General features: G+C 38.9%; 1 protein-coding gene across 1 annotated transcript in view; it reads right to left on the minus strand.

Moving 5' to 3' along the window:
• ANKS1B (ankyrin repeat and sterile alpha motif domain containing 1B) overlaps positions 1-21,445 on the minus strand; it is a 1,325,415-nt gene that overhangs the window by 1,153,784 nt on the left and 150,186 nt on the right. Inside the window, 1 exon segment of the mRNA XM_043965259.1 lies at positions 10,828-10,984. Within this exon segment, the coding sequence (XP_043821194.1) occupies positions 10,828-10,984 (157 nt within the window).

The following is a 21,445-nucleotide window of genomic DNA, read 5'->3' on the forward strand; positions in this document are numbered from 1 at the left end:
TTATGTTCAAAGGTACTGAGTTCTGGGACACAGATACAAACAAAACCACCTTTTCCCTCAAGGAACCCACATATCCCTCCTTGTCATCAATTACTAGATTAACCTTCTAAAATTCCTATTTTATTAGAAGTCTCTGAAAGTAATAATTTTTATTTTCCCTCAAATTACATAAGGCATCTAGCTTTCTAGAGAAGCAAATGATTTAGTGATATTCATCAGGGCACCCACTGGCCATAGGGGACCAATTCTATGATCTCTGTCATATACACCTTCATCTCTGGTGATCTGCGAATGACAGAAGTGAATATTAACTTTAAATATAAATCTCTACAACCACAAATCTCATCAAACTTGTTGTTTATGATCTAAAGTACTTAATAACATGTTTAAAAGAGAGATAATCATATTCACTTTTGCATAATTTTTCTTTTAAAAATATGTATATCTTTTCCTTTACCAGTGGGAAATTCTCAAAATTAGCATTCTGGAGTGAGGCGATGTTCCTTCTCTCCATCTCACTATGCCCTACTTCTTCCTTCACAACAAAAGGTCTGTATTTCTGTTTGATTTGACCAGCATTTATTAATCACCTACTACATGCCAGGCATCGTGCTAAGTGCTGAGAACACAAAGACAAAAGCAAAATAGCCCTTGTCCTTGGGGAGCTTATATTATGTGTGGAAATGCAGAAGAAAATTCGATCTTTAAACTTTTTTTTTTTAATTTTAGGGGAAGACTTGGGATCATAGATTTGGAACAGGAAGGGCCCTTTGTCATCATCTAGTACACCTCCATTTTCCAGATGAAGAAACTGAGGCTACAGAGAACTTGCCCAAAGTTACACTAATAGAGGAACCAAAAGTTGAACCAAGTCAACTTACTCCACATGTACTCTACTCATATCACTATACCACCCTTCCTCTAGGGTCTTCTTTCCTAGGATCCAATGGCCATTTTCTTTCACATGCTAATAAGTAATAGCACCCCTGAAAAAGAAAAAACAAGGTGAAGGGAATTAGATTCTTGGTACGAGGCAAAACAGACTAAACTTTTACTTGAGCGACCTTGACTAAATCATTGCAAATGCCTGGACTTCGGTTTCTTCATCTGTAAAATTAAGAAACTGACCCTCTCAACTCTGACTCTTTGGACTTACCTTTCCAACAACAGGCAAGACCCTTCATCTTCCTGACCCTCAGTTTTTCCATCTATAAGGAAGGTGGGCTAGACAGTCTTTTCAGCTCTGAAGTCCTTTTCAGATTAAACTCTATAATCCTATGAAGAACCAGCTAGACTGAACAACCAAGTATGGTGCATTTCCCTGTCACCCCGCTGGGACAGAGATGTTTGTCTGTGCACTCTGCCCACCCGAGGCAACTAGAGCCCCACTAAAATCCCTTCCTTCTTCAATCAAGTCCCAAGATCCTATGTAAGGAAGAACAGTTATTAGCTAGGAGCATGCCATTCATTACCATTCATTCATTAAGAATCATGGGACCAGGGCAGCTATGTGGCGCGGGGGCAGCTAGATGGCACAGTGGATAGAGCACTGGCCCTGGATTCAGGAGTACCTGAGTTCAAATCCGACCTCAGATACTTAACACTTACTAGCTGTGTGATCCTGGGCAAGTCACTTAACCCCAATTGCCTTACTAAAAACAACAACAACAACAAAAAAGAATCATGGGACCAGGGCAGCTAGGTGGCGCAGTGGATAGAGCACCGGCCCTGGAGTCAGGAGGACCTGAGTTCAAATCTGGCCTCAGACACTTAACACTTACTACCTGTGTGACCCTGGGCAAGTCACTTAACCCCAATTGCCTCACTAAAAAAAAAAAAAAAAGGGGGGGGGGCAGCTAGATGGCGCAGTGGTTAAAGCACTGGCCCTGGATTCAGGAGTACCTGAGTTCAAATTCAGCCTCAGACACTTAATACTTATTAGCTGTGTGACCCTGAGCAAGTCACCTAACCCCCATTGCCCCGCCCCCAAAAAAAATTTAAAAAAAAAAAAGAAAAGAAATAATCATGGGACCTGTGTTCCAATTCTGCCTCTGATAGGTATTACTTGGTGAACTCAGGTAAGTCACTTAACTTTTTTGAGCTTCAATTTCCACATCTGTAAAATAAGGGAATTAGGTCAGGTAACCTCTGAGATCCCTTTTAGCTCTAGAGAGAAGCACCAACTTGGTATATTATCATGTATTGCTTATACTAAATGCCATTGGGAAGCATGGCATAGTAAACTGAGTATTAGATCTAAAGTCAGGAAGACCTGGGTTACTGCTTACTAGCAGTGTAACCCTTGGCAACTCACTTTGCCTCTTTGGGCCTCAGTTTCTTCATCTGTAAAATGAAACTGTCTATATGATCCTTCAAAAAAAATTTTCTTTAAAGATTAATTCAGTTATTTTACATGCATTTATAATCTGTCCCTTCCACACTGCCTTTCCACATTGAACAAAAGAAAAATATTCTCATCATAGTGATACACAATCCAAAAATATGCATTCCTACGTTATCCACAACCAAAAATATATGTCTTTCTCTGCAATATGCCTCTCTGGAGAAAGTGAATATCATATTTCATCTTCAGTCTTCTAAACCTGTGACTTATCATTACACTGATCAGAATCCTAAGGTATTTCAAAGTCATTATTCTGTGTGATGTTGTTATTGGCCTGTGTTCTCTTCAAATTCCCTTCCTGTTCTAAATTTCTGGTTCCAAATCTTTCATTAAAACATTCAAACTACTTAAAATTCCCCCTGCATGTACCTTTGAATATCTAAATATCCAAGCCCCTTGTGGGAGGAAGGAGTGGAAAAGGGTGAAAAGATAATCAGAGCTCAATCAGAGAATCTGAAACTGAAAAAAAAAAAAAGCAATTTGGGGTTTGGTGTCAGTTTCTAATAGTCACAGCTTTCTAAAAATAAAGTGGGCTGCCTGGGGTTGGGAGAGGTTTCCTCATCAATGGAGACCTTCAAAAATGAATAGATGCCTTCTTAGAGAAGAGCTTCAAATAACATGATTCTGTGACCCTTTGAGAGATCCATGATTTAGGAGGGTCCTCCCTTCACTTCCCAACCTATCACTGCCAAAAGTGAATATCCCAAAGTATCTAAGAATATTCTTTCTACACTACTTTCCATTGTCCATTCCAATTTCAATAAGAGTGATGGAAGTCATTTGAGGCTCACAAAGGATTTCTATACCATTCTCTAATTTTATTACTATCCTAACTTAAGTTTCACCTTTTCTTGTGTGTTACTGACCCCTGGTGTAAACATACTATTACCTTGAGAACATCTCTTTTATGGGCTCCCTTCTTTCCTCTGAGACTGCCAGCACCCTAATTCAGAGTCTCATCACCTCATGCCTGGACAACTTTTCCAAAACACTATAAGGTCAATCCATATTGTCCAAATGATGACCTGTACCTGGATGGACAGCCTGTTGACTTTATCCATCAAAAGGTCTAACAGAATAGCCATGGATGGATAGTGAGAATGGAAAGACATCAGGCTGGATTCCATTCTGGCCCATCACCCGACACTTTCTATGTCCCTAGACTACTTAACACTGCAGTAGCCTGGGGTGTATTGGTGTTCTCTCAATGTAAAGTGGAAAAAAGCAGATAGTTTATAGTCAGATCTGCAACTGCAGTTGTGTTTCCAAATATTAAAAGAATCGAAGAAAAGCACTCATTGCTTTGAGTAGATACTCTCTGGGTGACTTATGGGAAAATACAGGAAAAAACGTACAAGATGAGGAAATACAAAGTGACCTTGACTTGTATCAGTGGAGAATACCCTCACTGCTGAAATCAGAACCAGACCACCTGTGGCAGAATTATAGAACTGACCTTGGTGACTAAACTACCCTAAACCTGGAAAAGAATCTTTCTGCCACAAGCAATCATACAGAGTATGCTTGAAGACCTCCAACGAGGTAAAAGCCATTCCTTCTCCAGGCAAGAATTGGGGCTAAGGAAACAGTGCAACTTGCTGTCAGAAGCCATGGCTCCAAATGGTCATCTACTTAGCATCTATGTTACCTTGGGCAAGTCACTTCTAAGTCTCTCTGGGTCTATATTTCTTCCCCTCTAAAATGAGGAGGATAGACTAGGTGATCCTTCCAGTTCTCAATCTGTGATGCTATTACTGTGATTGCTCAGAAATTTTTCAGGATCCCAATCTAAATTGGCATCTTTGTAACTTCTACCAATTAGTCCGTCCTGCTTCTGCCTTCTGGGACCAAACAAAGCAAGTCTAATCCTTCCTTCTCATGACAACCTTCAATATGCTTAGTGAAAGCTCTCACATCTCCCCTCAGTCTTCTCTTCCCTAGGCTAAGCATGCCCAACACATTTCATTTCCCTTTACCATTTAATTGCATTTCCTGCTGCATCATCATTTTTGAAGGACTCTTCAATTGTTTCTTGGGTTGCCAGGGCCAAAGACTTCTTCACCAAGTTGCCAGCCAACCAGTGACTAGCTTCTCGGTGCTTAGCTGGCTTGGCTGAGATTGTACTCAAAATTCTCGTAGCAGGGAAAAACCTGCAAAAGCTTGCCCCGCTCCTGACTTAGCCTTTGAGAACATAGGGTCACCTCCAAGCCACAATGAAGCAGTTGTGGAGGCCTTTGGATACCAAGATGAGGTTGAGAAATCATGAATGCAATCCAGATGGTGGGCAAATGACATCATCCTATTTCCTGCTGGTTTGTCACTTGTTCAGAATTTGTAAATTTCTCCCAGTTAAGAACCAGCAGGAATTCTATGGCATTCAGAAACAGGAAAGTGAATCTGAGAGTTAAATTGTAAAGAGAAACACACACACACACACACACACACACACACAGAGAACATGAGAGACACAGACAATGAAACAATTCTTTAGGAGAGAATCTCCTCCCAAAAACTAGCCAATCTCCCACCAATCAAAGGTTACAAGGAACTTGACGAAGAACAAGCAGCAGAAACTTATTATATTTTAAAGATTCTGGTTCTCTAAATATCTATCAAAACTCCCTGCTGAAATTCATCTTGATTTTTAGGGCTCGGTTCTTACACACACACACACACACACACACACACACACACACACACACACACACGTGCGTGTGCGCACAAACAAGCTTTTCACCTTAGAACATGATGTTATGGTGAGTTACATAGCAGATGACACTGAGAACCTACTCTTGATTCCAAAAGGGTATTGTGAGTGCCCCAAGTGAAGACATCGGATACCAGTAACAGAGAAAAACATGAGCATTTCCTGGGTGAGATTTTTATTTCTACATCAAGGCCTCCACGATCCTGCTTTAAAAATCCAAATGAGAGTTGAGTGATGAGGGAAGTTTAGAAAGGAGCTGGGGTTGAAAGCAGAGGCTTAATGGGCACTGGGGCTAAGAGACATGAAATATGCCTGAGGCAAGAAGCACATAAAATATGTCCCCAAATACATGTTCTAAAACGAACGCATAGGACCGTAAGATAATAGATGAGCACCAAAAGAGACCTGAGGGGACATTCAGGTCCAGCTCCATCATTTCACAAACGAGGAAGCTGAGGTCCAGGGAGACCGGGGAACTTGCACAAAGTCTCATAGGAAATAAGTGACAGGTCCAATATTTGAACCCCAGCCCTCTAACTCCATAGGCAGAACTCTACCACACCAAGCTGCCTCTTAGTTGGGGTTCAGAGGGGGCGGTTAGAATTGTGAAGAAACAGAAAAGGACACAGGATTCCATGGGGCAGAAAGGACATACCACTATATCTCATTAGTGTACACCCCAGAATACTCTGAGTCATCTTTGTGTAATGTGGGAGACGAGACAAAAAAGGGTCCACTTGGGGCATAACCAATGGCAAGAAGTCATCTTTGTATTTTATTTTTTCTTTTGGTTTGGTTTTTTGCAGGGCAATAAGGGTTAAGTGACTTGCTCAGGGTCCCACAGCTAGTAAGTGTCAAGTGTCCGAGGCTGGATTTGAACTCAGGTCCTCCTGAATCCAGAGCTGGTGCTTTATCCACTGAGCCACCTAGCTGCCCCCCATCTTTGTATTTTAATAGCTTATTCCTCCTAAGCAGGTGGTTCTGTGTATAGAGCACAGGACTTGAAGTAGCTAAGACCAGAGTTCAAATTCTGACTCAGACATATACTAGCTGTGTATCTCTGAGCAAGTCACCTAATGTCTGTGAGCCTCACCTTTCTCATCTATAAAATGTGGATAATAATAGCACCCACTTCACAGAGTTGTAAGTATCAAAGGAGTTAACATATAAAAAGTGTTTCCCAAACCCTAAATCCTATATAAATCCTAGCTATTATTGTTTCTAGCTGCTGAAGGAAGTGAAGTGTTGTCAGCACCCTCTAAAGTGTACTAAGCTACTCTAGCTTAGTTATAGCTCTTGCAAAAGGCAAGGTCCACTGAATCAGCTCTGAGTAACAATTCGTGCCAAGAAAAGCTGACTGGGTGGTGGGAAAGGAGAGTGGGGTAGCCTAAAATGCAAGGTTATACCACTCTTTATGATGAAAAGACATCCTTAAATAAACCTGAAAAGCCCCCTTTTCACTTAGAACTGTACAAGAATATTGGAAAAGTCATTCTAAATCCAAGCCATTTTCTTCTGTCACTTAAAAATTATTTTATATCCACTTATCTAAATACAGGTTATCGCCCCCCACACACACACACACACAAAAAGAAATAGAATCTAAAGATTCCTGAGTATGGGGAATTGTCTCCCTTTTGTCTTTGGACTCCAGGATCATTAAACAGTCCTTGGGACATAGTAGGTGATTAACACTTGGTGAATTGCAGTGGGTTGAATTTTACCCATAAAAGTATCTTGCTTCACTTCAACACATCCCCTCCCACCCCAAAGATAACAAGCCGCCTTTAATTTTGTTTGTGTCTAGTTTCCCTGCCCTACATTAACCACACTTTTAAGGCCAACCACCAGATGGCACATCTCATAAGAAACTTTCAACTTTGAGGTTTCTGGTGTATGTTTTCATATTCTCTTGAATTACTTCGTTAATATATTATGTAACTTATAGAGAATGCTAATGGGGCATAGCGGACAGAGACCAGAATTCCAAGTCAAAAAGATCTGTGTCCTATCTCTGACACCAACTGTCTGGGTGGTCCTGGCCAAGAAACATAATCTCTCAGTTCCCCTGAAGCAACTGTCTAAGACTTTAAGTTGTAAAAGAGAAGCTAATTTTTATTGGTTGAGGCAATTCCTCATGGGAAATTTTCCCTACCAATTAAATCATACTTCTAGTCCATTTTTTTATGCTGATAAATGATGCCATCTGCATTTTGAAAAGTTTCGATTTCTGAGTTTATTAGCATAAAAAATATTTTGACCTTTTATTTCTTTCACATACAAAACAAAGGGACATTTTTCTGCCAACCCTATTCATCAGACCTTCTTTCCCAATTCTTCTCGTTGTCAGAAATGCTTTTCTCCACTTCATTGTTCACGCCTCATGTCACTTTTTGGCATCAGGTCAGATGCCCTTCAAATGTCCCGCAAACCCTCAATCCAGGGGGACAATATGTCAGCGATGCTCGATTATGCCAGCTTGCCCTATAGTAACCCACTTACACTCATCTTGGACAGCCGCCAGCCTACAGCTTTCTGCCACGGATGTAATTCAATTGTTGGGCTTCCTGCTGGCTTTTGAATGCAGTTTTATAGAATGGGAACAGTAGGGGGCATGCCGAGCTCAAGATGCTTATCTTCGTTCTGTATTAGTGGACTGGAGTTTACATTGGGGGGCCTGCGGTCTTGCTCATTTAGAATCCTAAATGTGGAATTAGTTCATTGATGCTTCCTTTGTGCAAAAAACTGAGCCCATGTGTCACCTTCAACTCAAAGCTTGCTTAGATATGGGCCAAATGCTTTAAGACCATACTGCGTCTCTGCATTTATAGATGTCTGCACCTGCATATATGTGTGTGCTTTTATATATATATATATAAATATATATATATATATATACATATACATACACACACATACATATACATATATATGTGTGTGTGCAAAAACAGAATTCAATACAATCAAAAAAGCACTGATTAAGCACTTACCATTGTAATAAGATACTTGTTGTTGTTATTGATGCTGCATTGTTTCAGTTGTGTCCAACTCGTCATGACCCCATTTGGAATTTTCTTGGCAAAGATACTGAAGTGGTTTACCATTTCCTTCTCCAGCTCATTTTACAGATGAGAAAACTGAGGCAAACAGGGTTAAGTGACTTGCCCAGAGTCGCACAGCTTAGTTAAGTGTCTGAGGCCTGGTTTGAACTCAGGTCTTCTGACTTCAGGGCCACACCCTATTCACTATCCCACCTGCTAGGTACCTATACAGTTTGTGAAAGCTTGCAGGCACTTTATCCTTTAAGTCAAATGGTCTTATGACTGTCACTTACTACATGTGAGACCTGGAGTGAATTCTAGGTTTGACTCCATTTTCTCATGAGAGCTGTGTGACCTCAGGTAAGTAATTTTCCCTCTCAAGTCTCAACCTCATATATTAAATAAGGAGACTGGACTAGATGACCTCTGTCGTGGTCCCTCCCAGTCCTAGGTCTCTGATCCTAGTATCTCTCTGGGGCTCAGTTCTCTCATCTGTAAAATATGGAGGTCATTGAATTGAAGTTGGAATAGCTCTCACAGGTCAGCCATCCTTCCCTCATTTTACCAATGAGGAAACTGAGGTTCAATGCAGATTAAGTAACTTTTCTAACATCACACACACATATCAAAAGCAACAAATGAATGTATAAACCACAATGGACTAGAGATCCCTTAAGGGCCCTTAACTGTTCTATATCTATGGTCTTATATTTCAGTAATCTCATTTGTGCCTCACAAGAACACTATGAAGTAGGGAATCCAGGCTACTAAGCTCACAGATTGAGAGGCAGAAGGGACCTCAGAAGTCATTTAGTCCAACCGCCTCATTTTACAAATGAGGAAAATGAAGCTCAGAAAAGTTCAGTGATTTGCCTATGGGCCCATGGTTTACACGTTTTGGAGGCAAGATTTGAACCCAGTTCATCTAGCCTCCAAGACCAGCATTCTATCCAGTACACCACCACTGATAAATGCAGAGCCAGAAGATACTATGGTACAGTAGAAGTGTCAGTGGTCTCAATCAGAGGCTCTAGGTTCAAATCCTTCTATCATTTACTACATGTGGGGCATGTCATTTCATTTTTCTGGATTTCGATTTCCTCATCTGTAAAAGCAAATTCACTAGAAGGCCTCTGAGGTTATTTTACCTCCATCTATAGCTTAGATCTATTCTATCATTCTACAAATTCAACAGAATTCCACAGAGCCTGCTTTGAACGTGGCACTGTCCTTGGTGCTGAAGGCTACAAAGACAAAAAACCAAAATAACATCCTGTCAAGGATCTCTCAATTTATTACACTGAAATAGAAACTAGTTCAGGGACAGGTAGGTTCAAAGGGTTCAGTGCCTTAAACTGGTATTCTGGGATTAGGTAATAATTACGAAAGAAATGGGCTTTGCAGATGAAGGTAAGTGTCATAGACTACCAAGAGGAGGAGGGAAAATTCACCAGGAGTCAACAAAACCTCAGGCTCAGGATTAGATTCAGACATCTTTTATCTTTTTCACTTTTCATCTGAATTGCTTTTTTCTCATCCTGATGTATGCACATTGTCATTGCTGTTGTTCACTTGTTCAGTGGCAACTGAGTCTTTGTCACCCCATAACCATAGTGTCCATAGGTTTTTCTTGGCAAAGACACTAGAATGGTTTGACATTTCCTTCTCCAGTGAATTAAAGCAAAAAAAAAGTTAAGTAACTTGCCCAGGGTCACACAGCTAGTAAATGAGGCTGGAATTGAACTCAGGTCTTCCTGACACCAGGCCCAGCACTCCATTTACTGAGCTACCTAGCTGCCTGTCCCAAGCATACAAGAAAATTAATAAATATTTGTCAAATAAATCAGTTCAGTTTAGAGCTTAGCAAATTGCTTGGTGCATACAGTAGAAGGATCATAATAAATACTTGTTGATTGATCTATCAGTCTAAGGGAGTAATAAATGGATTTAGGCAGGTTTTGTTAGTAATTTAATATTTTCTTTCAAGTTACTTAAAACAATTTCAATGCCTATAAGAAAGACATCTGTTAAGGATGTAGTAAGTAGGAAATTTTGTGATGCTAACGTTAACAAGATGTTTTTATTTAAGAGAGATGCCAGTTCTAGGTAGGCAAGTACCAACTCTAGGGTCAGAAGAACCAGGTTCAAATATTGCCTCTGACGTTTATTACCTGTTAGATGGTAGGCAGGTCACTTAGTTTCCTCATCTGTAAAATAAAGCCTCTGGACTAGATTACCTCCAAAGGTGCTTCTATCTCTTAACCTATGATCTTCTGATATGTTTGTCAATTGAATACCTCTTACAAGTATGAATTATACTTCACCTAGAAATATAGACAGAATGTTTCTATAACTTGAGAACAAACGATTCCCAAGATTTTTCCTTACATATGAAATGTCCCTATTAGACCATGCTTGAAGACTCTACTGCACTGGTTATCGTGTCAGCATAGACATTCTCTACAAGGATAGACATTCTCCATGCCTGCCCATCCTGGGCTGAGGAGGGACAGGTTAAGAAATAAAGGTGATGTAACAACAAACATAATTTTTAAAGAAAGTAAAGCAATTATCATAGTCATCTTCAGCAAGGTAACCAACAACTCTCAAGTGATTTTCCCTGTGGCCCTGCCTTGGCCAAGCCTTTTGAAAGCCAGAACACCAGGCATGGGTACCTGCTCATTGACCCTGGAATGTGAGGGTCCACGGTGGATAAGAATCTTGACAATCTCCACATCTCCCTTCCACGCAGCAAGGTGTATAGGAAAATAGCCCTTGTTGTCAGCTACATTTGTCGAGGCCTCATACTGAAGCAGCTTGAGCACTATATCCCTGGTGAGAGAGAAAGAATACAGGACAGGAGAAAAATAAGAGATAATGAACTTTGGAGAAAAGGCAGTTTTTCTTAGAGTTGACAACTTAAACCAATTGTGAGTTACTTCCAAGTGACTCTATAAATTACAGTTTGAAACTCAGGTTCAAGCATTGACAGCTCTGCCAGTTTTGCTTACCTCAACACAACCAAGAATCTGACTAAATGACCACAGTGTGATTAACAAAGAAATCTCTCTGAATGGTGAGATTTGATTCCTTTATTTAACTAACTCAGACAGAAAGGTCTGCCCTCCCTCAGAGCCATAGTTTGGAATTTTAGCAAATGAGAAACTAGGAGTCTGGCCCGTCTTTCGGTTCCCCTTTCCTGACAGTTTTCTTTTTCTCCATTGGATGACCTCTCACTGAGCTTTGAAGAAATATCTGTTGCAAGATTAGATGCCATATGGAAAATCCATTTTTAAAGCATACCACTAAGATGCATTTAGAGATCATTCATGTACATCACTCATGGACAGAACAAGAAATGAAGATGTTTACAGAGTCGCGACAGAGAAGGTAAGAGGAAGGGAAGTCGGCTTGGCTAGCTACAGAAGAACAAGCTCAGAAGACGACTACTCTTCACAAAACAGAGCCAGAGAACCTCAAAGCTGAAAGGAACCTAAGGTCATCTAGCCCAGTACCTTTATTTTATGGATGAGGGATTTGAAGCCCCAAGATGGAAAATTACTTTCCCAAAGTCATCTAGATAGGTATCTACTGCCAGCATAGGAATGAATAAATGAAAAAATACTTATGGGCTAAAATGCAACAAAGATGATCTCTACCTTCAAACTGCTTATATTGTAATAAGGAAGACAACATATATAAGTGAGTAGTGGCTAGTGGGGAGTGTTATGATAAAGGAGTTAGAGTGAATGGGAATGGAATCATAGGGCAATTGATTTACATGGATTTTTTGAGAATAGTAGTGTTTATTTACCGTAATCACAGGCAGAATTTGAAATATTAGGGGTTTAGGGGAGAGGAAATACAGCATGGATAGATAAGGTGAATGCTCACCAATCAGAGTCCAGGGTCATATAGGAGAAGACACATGACTTCTAGATGGACGTGGAGACTGGATAGGAGGTAGCATAGCTTGGCCATGACTGACTGGTTAGTAGGAATTAGAACTCAGAGATATGGTAACTCCCATTCTCATGATCTTTCATTACCCCCAGTCAATTCTGCACAAATGCACAGCTCCCCCAAAATAACTCTTAGTTCTTTCTCCATCTATCTCCTAATCAGAGGAATTTTTAAGAGGCCTGAATACACAAGAAAATTCTCCTACAGTCTCTACCACTTGCAGCTTCTATCTCTTGAACATGGACTTCTTAGAGGTGTTTGCTTTGAGTCTTTAAAGTCCATCTAACTCAACCCCCATCATTTTAGAGATGAGTAAAGTGTTGCCCTGGCTGAAGTGACTTGTTCAAGACTATCTAGAAATGATCATAGATCTGGAAGAGGAAGTGACCTCAGAAACTGTCTAGTCCAACCCTTTCAACGTAGAGGTGAGGAAACTGAATCACAAAGAGTTTGAGTCACTTGTTAAAGGTTATTTCAGTATTGAGAAGCAGAATTTCAACCTAGGTCCTCTGCCTTGAGAACTCATGATCTTTCCCCAGTTGAGAAATCTTGAATAAAAATTCTCCTTTCCCATAATGAATAGCTTAAGGAAAATTCATTGGTAGTTTCTGGATGCCTTGAATTTTTTTTCTTTTTTTTAATTTTCTAAATAACATAATATTTGCATACATTGAGCTACAAATGATTTTGATCCTCTCACTCTGAGTTAAAGGGCTAATTCATTTTACCACAGAGTGATCCACTAAGTGGAACTCAGAATAATGGAGAGAGGTATACTGAAACTCCGTTTCCCAGCACATTGATCCAATTAGTTAATCATACTTTCCAAAATTTTAATTGGGTTATAACTGTGATCCAATAACAACACATGGTGATAGTCTACATGAGGAAATTTAGGCTTACACTTTGAATGTCAATTCTCCTTAAAATGAAGACTATGTAGAAAAAGTATATGACAAGGGGGCAGCTAGATGGCACAGTGGATAAAGCACCGGACCTGAGTTCAAATTTGGTCTCAGACACTTGACACATACTAGCTGTGTGACCCTGGGCAAGTCACCTAACCCTCATTGCCCTGCCCCCCAAAAAAATAATTTTGAAAAGTATATGACAAATGTTTTTACAGCCGGAGGGATGAATGGAGTTTGTCACATAGAAATCATACTTCTTGTGCTTGAAATCTGCACTAAGATTAATAGCAGCTCTACAAAAATGGTGCCTCAAAGAAAAGCCAATAACACAGGCGTACAACTCAGGACTAATTGTCAGTTTTACACATTGTACCTCATTCATTCAGCTCATTATTTTTTTTTAATTCATGGGAAGACATTGTAGTGCTGTCCAGGAAATCTCCATGGATTCTAAATTTCCTACTCACCAGATGTTAGAAAAGGAAGTTTAAATAGAGTTTGCAAAGAGGAAAAATTTAAGCTTGATGTAAGGAAACATTTCCTAATGACTGGAATTTTCCAGAGTTGGAATGGGCAGCCTAGGGAGATAAGAGCTTTCCTTTCTCTGAAGATCTTCAAGCAAAAGCTGCTACCACTGATCAGGAATTCTTTAGAAAGGATTCTTGACCACACATGAGGAGAACTAAATGGCCTCTGAGGCACCTTCTAACTCATTGGTCCAGTGGTTTGTGACAGAATAGACCTTATTTTCACACTCCCTATGAAAAAATGCCTATCTTAAATAAAGGATGCATGACTTTACAAAAAGGAAAATACATGGGCCAAAAGTCTCCAAAAAATTCAAATCATCTCTGAGTTAAAGGAAACTTTGAGGTTCTATAATTCAACATCCTATCCACTATAAGAATCCCTTTCACAGCTTTTCTCAAAGGTGTTCAGCTCATTTCTACTTACATACCCCCAGAAGATAGCTCACTGCTAAATGCAGGAATCCATTCCATTGCTAGGCAGCTCTAATTAGAAAACTGGCTCCACTATCTGTAAAGGCATTATGGCACCATGGACAGAGGGCTTATCTTGCAATTAGGAAGACCTTGGTTCAAAATTTGCCTCTGCTACACATTATCTGTGGAGCCAATAGCAACTCTCTTGACCACACAGTGCTCCCTTGTTAGTTGTCTATGAGAATCTTGCAAGGACAGCTAGGTGTCTCAGTGGATAAAACACTGGCCCTAGATTCAGGAGGACCTGAGTACAAATCTGGCTTCAGACACTTGACATTTATAGCTGTGTGACCCTGGGCAAGTCACTTAACCTTCATTGCCCCACAAAAAATGCTGCAAATTTCTTCAGTAGAAGACATTTCCCCACCATGGAGATAACCACAAAAATGTTAAACCTCTCCCCCACCCCCCAAAACGAGTGGATTAATACAAATTTTTTTGACATTTACAAAAAAAGATACTTCCTAGTTAAAAAAATAGATGTAGTTAAAAAGCTGGATCAAAAAAGGCAAGATAGCCAAGCCAAAAACTACAATGCATGTTATTATTTGCTTAATTTCAAATGACTGTGCAACCAGGTTTGAAGTATTATGGAACATTTATTTGGACCACTGTTATTTATTTCTACTTTTTTGAGTGGGTAAAGAATAGACTAGCATTCACTCAGCTATGGTCCCTCTGACTTGGAAAGAAAGGAGAGATGGAATAACCTTTCTTCATTCAATTCTCCCACTAAAGTCTTTAAGATCATGATTCTAGATGATTAGTGATAGTGAATGCTACCTACTCTCTAACAGGCAACAAACATAACATATAGAATAATACATATTTCTGGACACTGTCAATATGGGAATTTGTCTTGTTTGTCTATACATACTTGTTCCTAAGCTTTTATTGTTGTTGTTGTTTCTGATGAGGAGGGGAGGGAAAGAAAAATTCTTGCTCATTGAAAATAAGAATTGGGGGGGGGCAGGGCAATGAGGGTTAAGTGACTGGCCCAAGGTCACACAGTTAGTAAGTGTCAAGTTTCTGAGGTCATATTTGAACTCAGGTCCTCCTGAATCCAGGTCCAGTGCTTTATCTACTGCGCCACCTAGCTTCCCCCAAAAAGAATAAATTTTAAAAGCAAATCAGAAGTAGAGCATGAGAAAACTAGACCATTTTAGACCTGAAAGTAAGCTTAGAACTCATGTAACTCAACGTCTCATTTTACAGATCAAGAAATTGGGGCCTAAAAAGTTTATATGACTTAACCAGGGTCTCATAAGCTAGTTAATGATACAAATTGGATGCAACAACTAAGTGTATCATTCCCCTACACCAAGGGGATCTTCATTTATGCTTTCACTTGGTTTTTGTTGATGTTTTCTAATAGTACATGTGTTATGCATTTGCTAGCCCCTAATTTGTAAATAAGACTCTTAGACTTATTGAAAGAATATACATATTTTTGCAAATTTGCCTTGGTTTTTTGACAACTGGTAGAATGCCTATATGTCACCCACCATGAATGTTTAAAGCAAGGGAGGGGGGGGGAAAGGTAAATCATGAAGTTATATTCTCTTTATACTCTGAATCCAAACATTTTTTCTGGTTTTCAATTTAAATGAGGTTCTAGGCCTTGATGAGGGATGATGGCCTATAAAGTGTTGACTGAGCTTAATTTTCTGGACTTAAACACATTTGTTAAAATTCAAGTGCCTTTACTTTTAGAGATCTCTTAATTTCTTCACTGTGTCCTTCCACCACTGACAGAGATTACAGTTCTTATTCAACAAGAAAGATGGTTTTCATGAACTCCTGGGGCCAGAAAGTTCACTTCCCTGCAGCCAGTCAAGAGATACCACTCTATAAACTCAGCTCTGCTGATCCTCAAATAATAATATATAAAATGCATCAATGGTCTACAATCAGAGCTTTCTCAGACTGGTATGATCTACACTCATAAATCTTAAGCTGGAAGGGAACTTAAGAAATGTCTGTTACAACATTCTCATTTTAGAGCTGAGGTAACTGGGACCCAGAGAGGTCAACTGACTCACTCAAAATCACACAGGTAATAGGGGCAGCTAGGTGGCGCAGTGGATAAAGCACCGGCCCTGGATTCAGGAGGACCTAAGTTCAAATCCAGCCTCAAACACTTGACACTTAATAGCTGTGTGACCCTGGGCAAATCACTTAACCCTCATTGCCCTGTCCCCCCAAAAATCGCACAGGCAATAAATGAAAGAGCTACAACTTGAATGAGAATGTTCTGGCTCTAAACCTAACCTTCAATCTCATCTTCATGCTTGAGTTCTGCTGATCCACCATTCAATCACAGGAAGATTTAAGTGGAGAAAATTCCAACATTTTATGAAATACAAACACATTTTTACTTATTAATAAAATTCATAGCCTGCATTCAAGGTAGAATCTATTCACCAGGCAATTAGCTACAATAACTGATGTGTAAATCGAAAGGCGATCGCTTCATTTCCCTTTCCTTTTGTGTGTATCAGTCAGGTACTCCATTTGTAATGAATATACCTTCTCATGAGTAATTTATTACAGATGTCTCTAGTTTATTCAAAATATAATCAATTTGGCATGACACCTTAATTCTGCTTTTTAAATAATTCCAGGGAAGTAAATAATCAGAATTGATTATTTGAAAATGTTACCATACAAAATACCTTACACCATTTTATTCTGTATCTCTCTGAGAAATGATAAGTAGAGCAATGCTCTAAGTGTCTTGTATTAGTATAAAACTCATTATTTGAAAAATCCATTTTATCTCCCAACAGCCCCAATTATTCAGATTATGTTTAACAATAAGCCAATCAAAGTCTTCCCAATATTCTGTCTTTTATATGCATGGAGTCCTCTTCCTTCACTTTATCAAGCATGACATTAAGGCAAGCCATGGTTCTCAAAGGCCGTGCCCACAAAGAGGTTCTAACAACCTGGAAAGGTTTTGTGCACAAGCACAGCAAAGAGAGGGGTATTTGTTTCCCAAGGACTACTCTGGCTACATGTGGATCGGTCTCATCAGCAAGCTGGCTACAGGGTGATGAAATTTTTTCAGCCACTGTAATTCATGAAGGCACAGAGAGATTGCCCTCAGTATGAGAGTTACACCACCAATGAGATCTCAGATCCCTAGATATAAAAACCCAGCATTCTAACGTTCTAGATTTTGATGTCCATGTTTTTTCAGTGTGGAATTGTGAACAGGGAGCTGGCTTCAAAGCCATAAGGACTTGAGTTCTAGTTCTTCCTTTCACACAGACACTGTATGACCCTGGGCAAGTCTCTTAACTTCTAAGCATCACAGGCATCTCTCTAAGTTGTAAAGAAGGGATGCTGATAAATGAAATTCAATCACCTGGGAGTTCCCTATAAAAAATAAATCACAGGCTCACTCCTAGCTCTATTTAGACCCTGGAAAACTACAATTGAGTGGGGCATTGAGTACAATCCCTTCATTTTTAAAGGACTTGAAGACCTCTTAGGATCTCTTCCAGGCCTAATCTCCCTTGATCTATGAGCTCAACCCTCATTTTGCAAATAATAAAACTAAGGCCCGGAGGGATGAAAGGACCTACCCAAGGTCACACTTAAACTTGCCTTCATTTCTTGATGATTATTAATACACTTCAGACTAAAAATGGGACCCACTTGTAACATAGGCTCTATGGAATTCTAACCTTTTGATTGCTAAAATTCAACAGTAAAACTTTTTGTAATTAAATGGTCAGTGTTAAAGCTCCTCATTTTCCTCCAGCCTTACCTCCTTATAGTCTGTCCAGGGAACAACAAAATGAATATCAATTCCTCTCAGGGGCTGCAGAATATTCAAAGAAATAAAAAATTTCAGTCTCAACCAAGGAACTTTCTCATTTTCTTGAATACTATGCTTCCCTTTAATGGAAATATCATTGTGAAAATTTCCCAACAGAAGAAAGCAAAGACTCTGAATCAATATATTCTTTGATCTAACTAATGTTATTGTAGATAATTTAACTACTCTCAAGGTATCCAAGGTTAAAGGACTTTTTTTCCTCAAGGGAGCACTAATTAGTCAGCATCAATTGTCTGAAAAAATAGAGGCTTTTATATCAAAGTCATTTTCACTTTACAAAGGGAACAACTTTTAGACCAGAAAGTACAAATTTATACCAAAAAACCCCACTATATTCCTGCTGGACTGGACAAATAAATAACAAGTCATTTTAGCTATCAAGAATCAGGAAGTCATTTGAATCAATTATTTTCAGTACAATGACAGCTGGAGAAGGAGGGGCACACTAAGAATGTATTCTGTCTAGAAGCAAATACTGGAGAAAGAATAGTGGAAAATCCCTCAGAAGTATTTCAAGTCTTCAGATAATGATGGTTATACATGTAGAGAATATCTTAATTCACTGCTGACATTTTTTAATAAAGGACAAGAAACATGGAGCTCTAAAGTAATAAGGCCTGACTCTCCCTCCAAAAAGGAGAGAAAAATTACGATGCAAATGGGAAAAGAAGGATGAAATTAGGCACAAATAGATAAGTATTGATTAAATATTATAAGAAAAAGATGAAAACATAAATAAATAATATTATTTGAAATAGGATTAAAAGATTTAAATTTAAGACAAATCTTTTTTTTTCAACATGAGACCAAGAGATCTGGTTATAATCGAGTTGTAGATGATTTAACTTACTTATTCAGATCTGCTTTTGTTTACTTCTCATTCAAATGTAAAACTTTTAGATTACTTTATATATCACTACTTGATGAATATTTTCTTACTTTCCCATAAGAGTTGATTTCCTGTTGAGTACATGCTTTCTTCTAAACCAATAAAATAACTTTTTCCTATCATCCAGAGCTCATTATTTTTTAAATGGTCCTGGAAATTATCAAAACAATTATTCAGAAAGGACCAACTTCTCTCTAACAGGCTGTGGTATTGTGCCAAAGCATAACCAGTAAAAAGAATACAAGTGTTAGTACACTGGACAGCTCCCATGCCAAGAAACCAGAGGCTTCAAGAGAAACCTTAAAGCACAGGACCAAAGGAAAACGTGAACGTGTAAGGAATCTGGGATAATTGTTAAGGAGAACTTTCTCTGCCCAAAGTGAAAGCCTGAACTATATGACCTCTTAGTATTAGTATTTCTTCCAGTTCTTGGAATTCTATGGCTCTAAATCTGGTGATCATAATATCCTGTATTAACAGCAAAAAGCAGATGGCTACAACAGAGAAGAATGATGGAGATGAGTTTCTGTGCTGAATGCCAAGGCTTCCTTTAGGGAGGAAAAATGTAATATAGTCAATTATCAATTATCTCTGTAAGATGAAAGGAACAAATAGAAAGATGATCCAAAAATCATTCTTGTTTGGCTTTGGAATATATTTTTATAGCATACTTTCCATTTTAATTATTTCCTCTATGGGCCTCTATTAAAACTGGCATGTTCTCACATAATAATAAAAAATCTAAAGACTGATAGAATTTGACATTTGAGTAGCGCTTTAAATTTGCAAAGGGTCTTACAGAGATCATCTCATTTGAGCATTACTATAACCCCATAAAGTAGGTGGTCTGAGTTTTATTACTCCCATTTTATAGATGAAAAATCTACTAATATGAGGAAGAAGAGCAGAAGTATGCTAACTCACAGAGAAAAGTCAACCTCAAGCTAATTTGTAAACACTGTGCAGAAGCCCACAAAGTAGATGATCCATGCGTGGAAAATCTATAACTCTATAAATAAAACAATTTAGAACAAAAAATATTCAAACAATAGGGGGCGTTAGGTGGCGCAGTGGATAGAGTACTGGCCCTGGATTCAGGAGTACCTGAGTTCAAATCTGGCCTCAGGAACTTGACACTTACTAGCTGTATGACCCTGGGTAAGTCACTTAACCCTCATTGCCTGGCAACAAAACAAAACAAACAATAGCTACTTACTGAATAATACACATGAACAATAAGAAAACAAAGATTCACTAATTTTTCACTGGCACCCAGAGATAATCTAGTCCAACTTCCTTCCTCATTTTACAGCTGAGGAAACTGAGACCCACAGGAATTAGGTTTCTTGCCAGAGGTCACTCTGTTAACTACCAACAGAACTGGAACTAGCCTCCAAGTCTCTAGTGTTCATTCTAGTGCATCAAATTGCAATTATATGGATAAAGAATAAATTACAGTAGGAAATATTTTTAAGAATCATGAGATTATCATGGGAAAGGAAATATATTATATATTGTTGATTATCTTTGTAATTGTTCTAAAATTAACTTGAGTAGTTATCATTATAAACATTGCCAACATTATAAAGAAGGCTAGAGGGAGGAATAATGGAAGTATAACAGAAAGAAACCAGACTCAGTACAAAAAAGGAACTTGGTTCAAGTCTCAATGCTGAAATTTACTACACATAGAACTTTGGAGAAGTCTCTTTTGACCACTGAGCCTTACTTTCCTGACCGGTATTAACAGGGAAAATAATACTTGCATTCCTCCCTGGAGAGGCAGCTTGGCATAGGAGACAGAAGTCCTGCCTTGAGGTCATATGACTCGAGTTTAAGTCTGACACACACACACTCACTACAGGACATACAGGATCTGATAAGTCACTTAACCTCTCAGTACATGGGACAACTCTAAGATGATTAGCCTCAGTATTGGTAAAAAGGAGTTTACCCTCTGGGAATTCCCTATATCAATGAGAGCATAAGACTACTGTGAGGTAAGTGATTTTGTGACCTAAAGCACTACAGAAATGCAGGTATTATTTGTCCTTACCTCCCCAGGTTTGGGGTTTGTAGCATGGCATATTAAAGTCAATATTCACTCTTACTTAATATCTTGATTTTAACAAAGGTAAAACAAGAATGTGTTAAGTCTTTCTCATACAAAACTCAAAGGGGAAAGTGTTCGTGTCAAGCTGAGCTAAGATGACAAAGATCAACATGGTCAATATGAGCAGGATAAAGCTATTCTTGCCTATCTGTCCCCTCAAAGCTGGCCCACAGCAGGATATCTGCCATCTAGACTCCATCCAAAAGGCATCATGAAGAGGACTTTATGGAATCAGAAGGATTGAACTTTTTAGTCCTAATTTGGCTTCATTCTTGCAGGTCCATACAAACAAAGAATGAAATAAATCTACTCAGGAAAAAAATGCCAATTATAAGTGGTAGTGGGGAATAGTGAAGAGGATTATATAACAGGTCATTTTTTCCCTCTGAATGGATGAAAATGACTGGCAAAGTTGCAAGTGGAAAATTAGGTATTTAGGGACAAAATATGGAAAATCAAGTAAGCAAGAATAAAACTCAGGATAGAACATCTATATACAAAGAAACAAATGCTAGAGCTGTAAGATTACAGGAAGAGATATGCAAGCAAGCCAGCACAGCATGGGG

The sequence above is a fragment of the Dromiciops gliroides genome, chromosome 5, assembly GCF_019393635.1.
Source record: "Dromiciops gliroides isolate mDroGli1 chromosome 5, mDroGli1.pri, whole genome shotgun sequence".
Taxonomy (NCBI): Eukaryota; Metazoa; Chordata; class Mammalia; order Microbiotheria; family Microbiotheriidae; genus Dromiciops; species Dromiciops gliroides.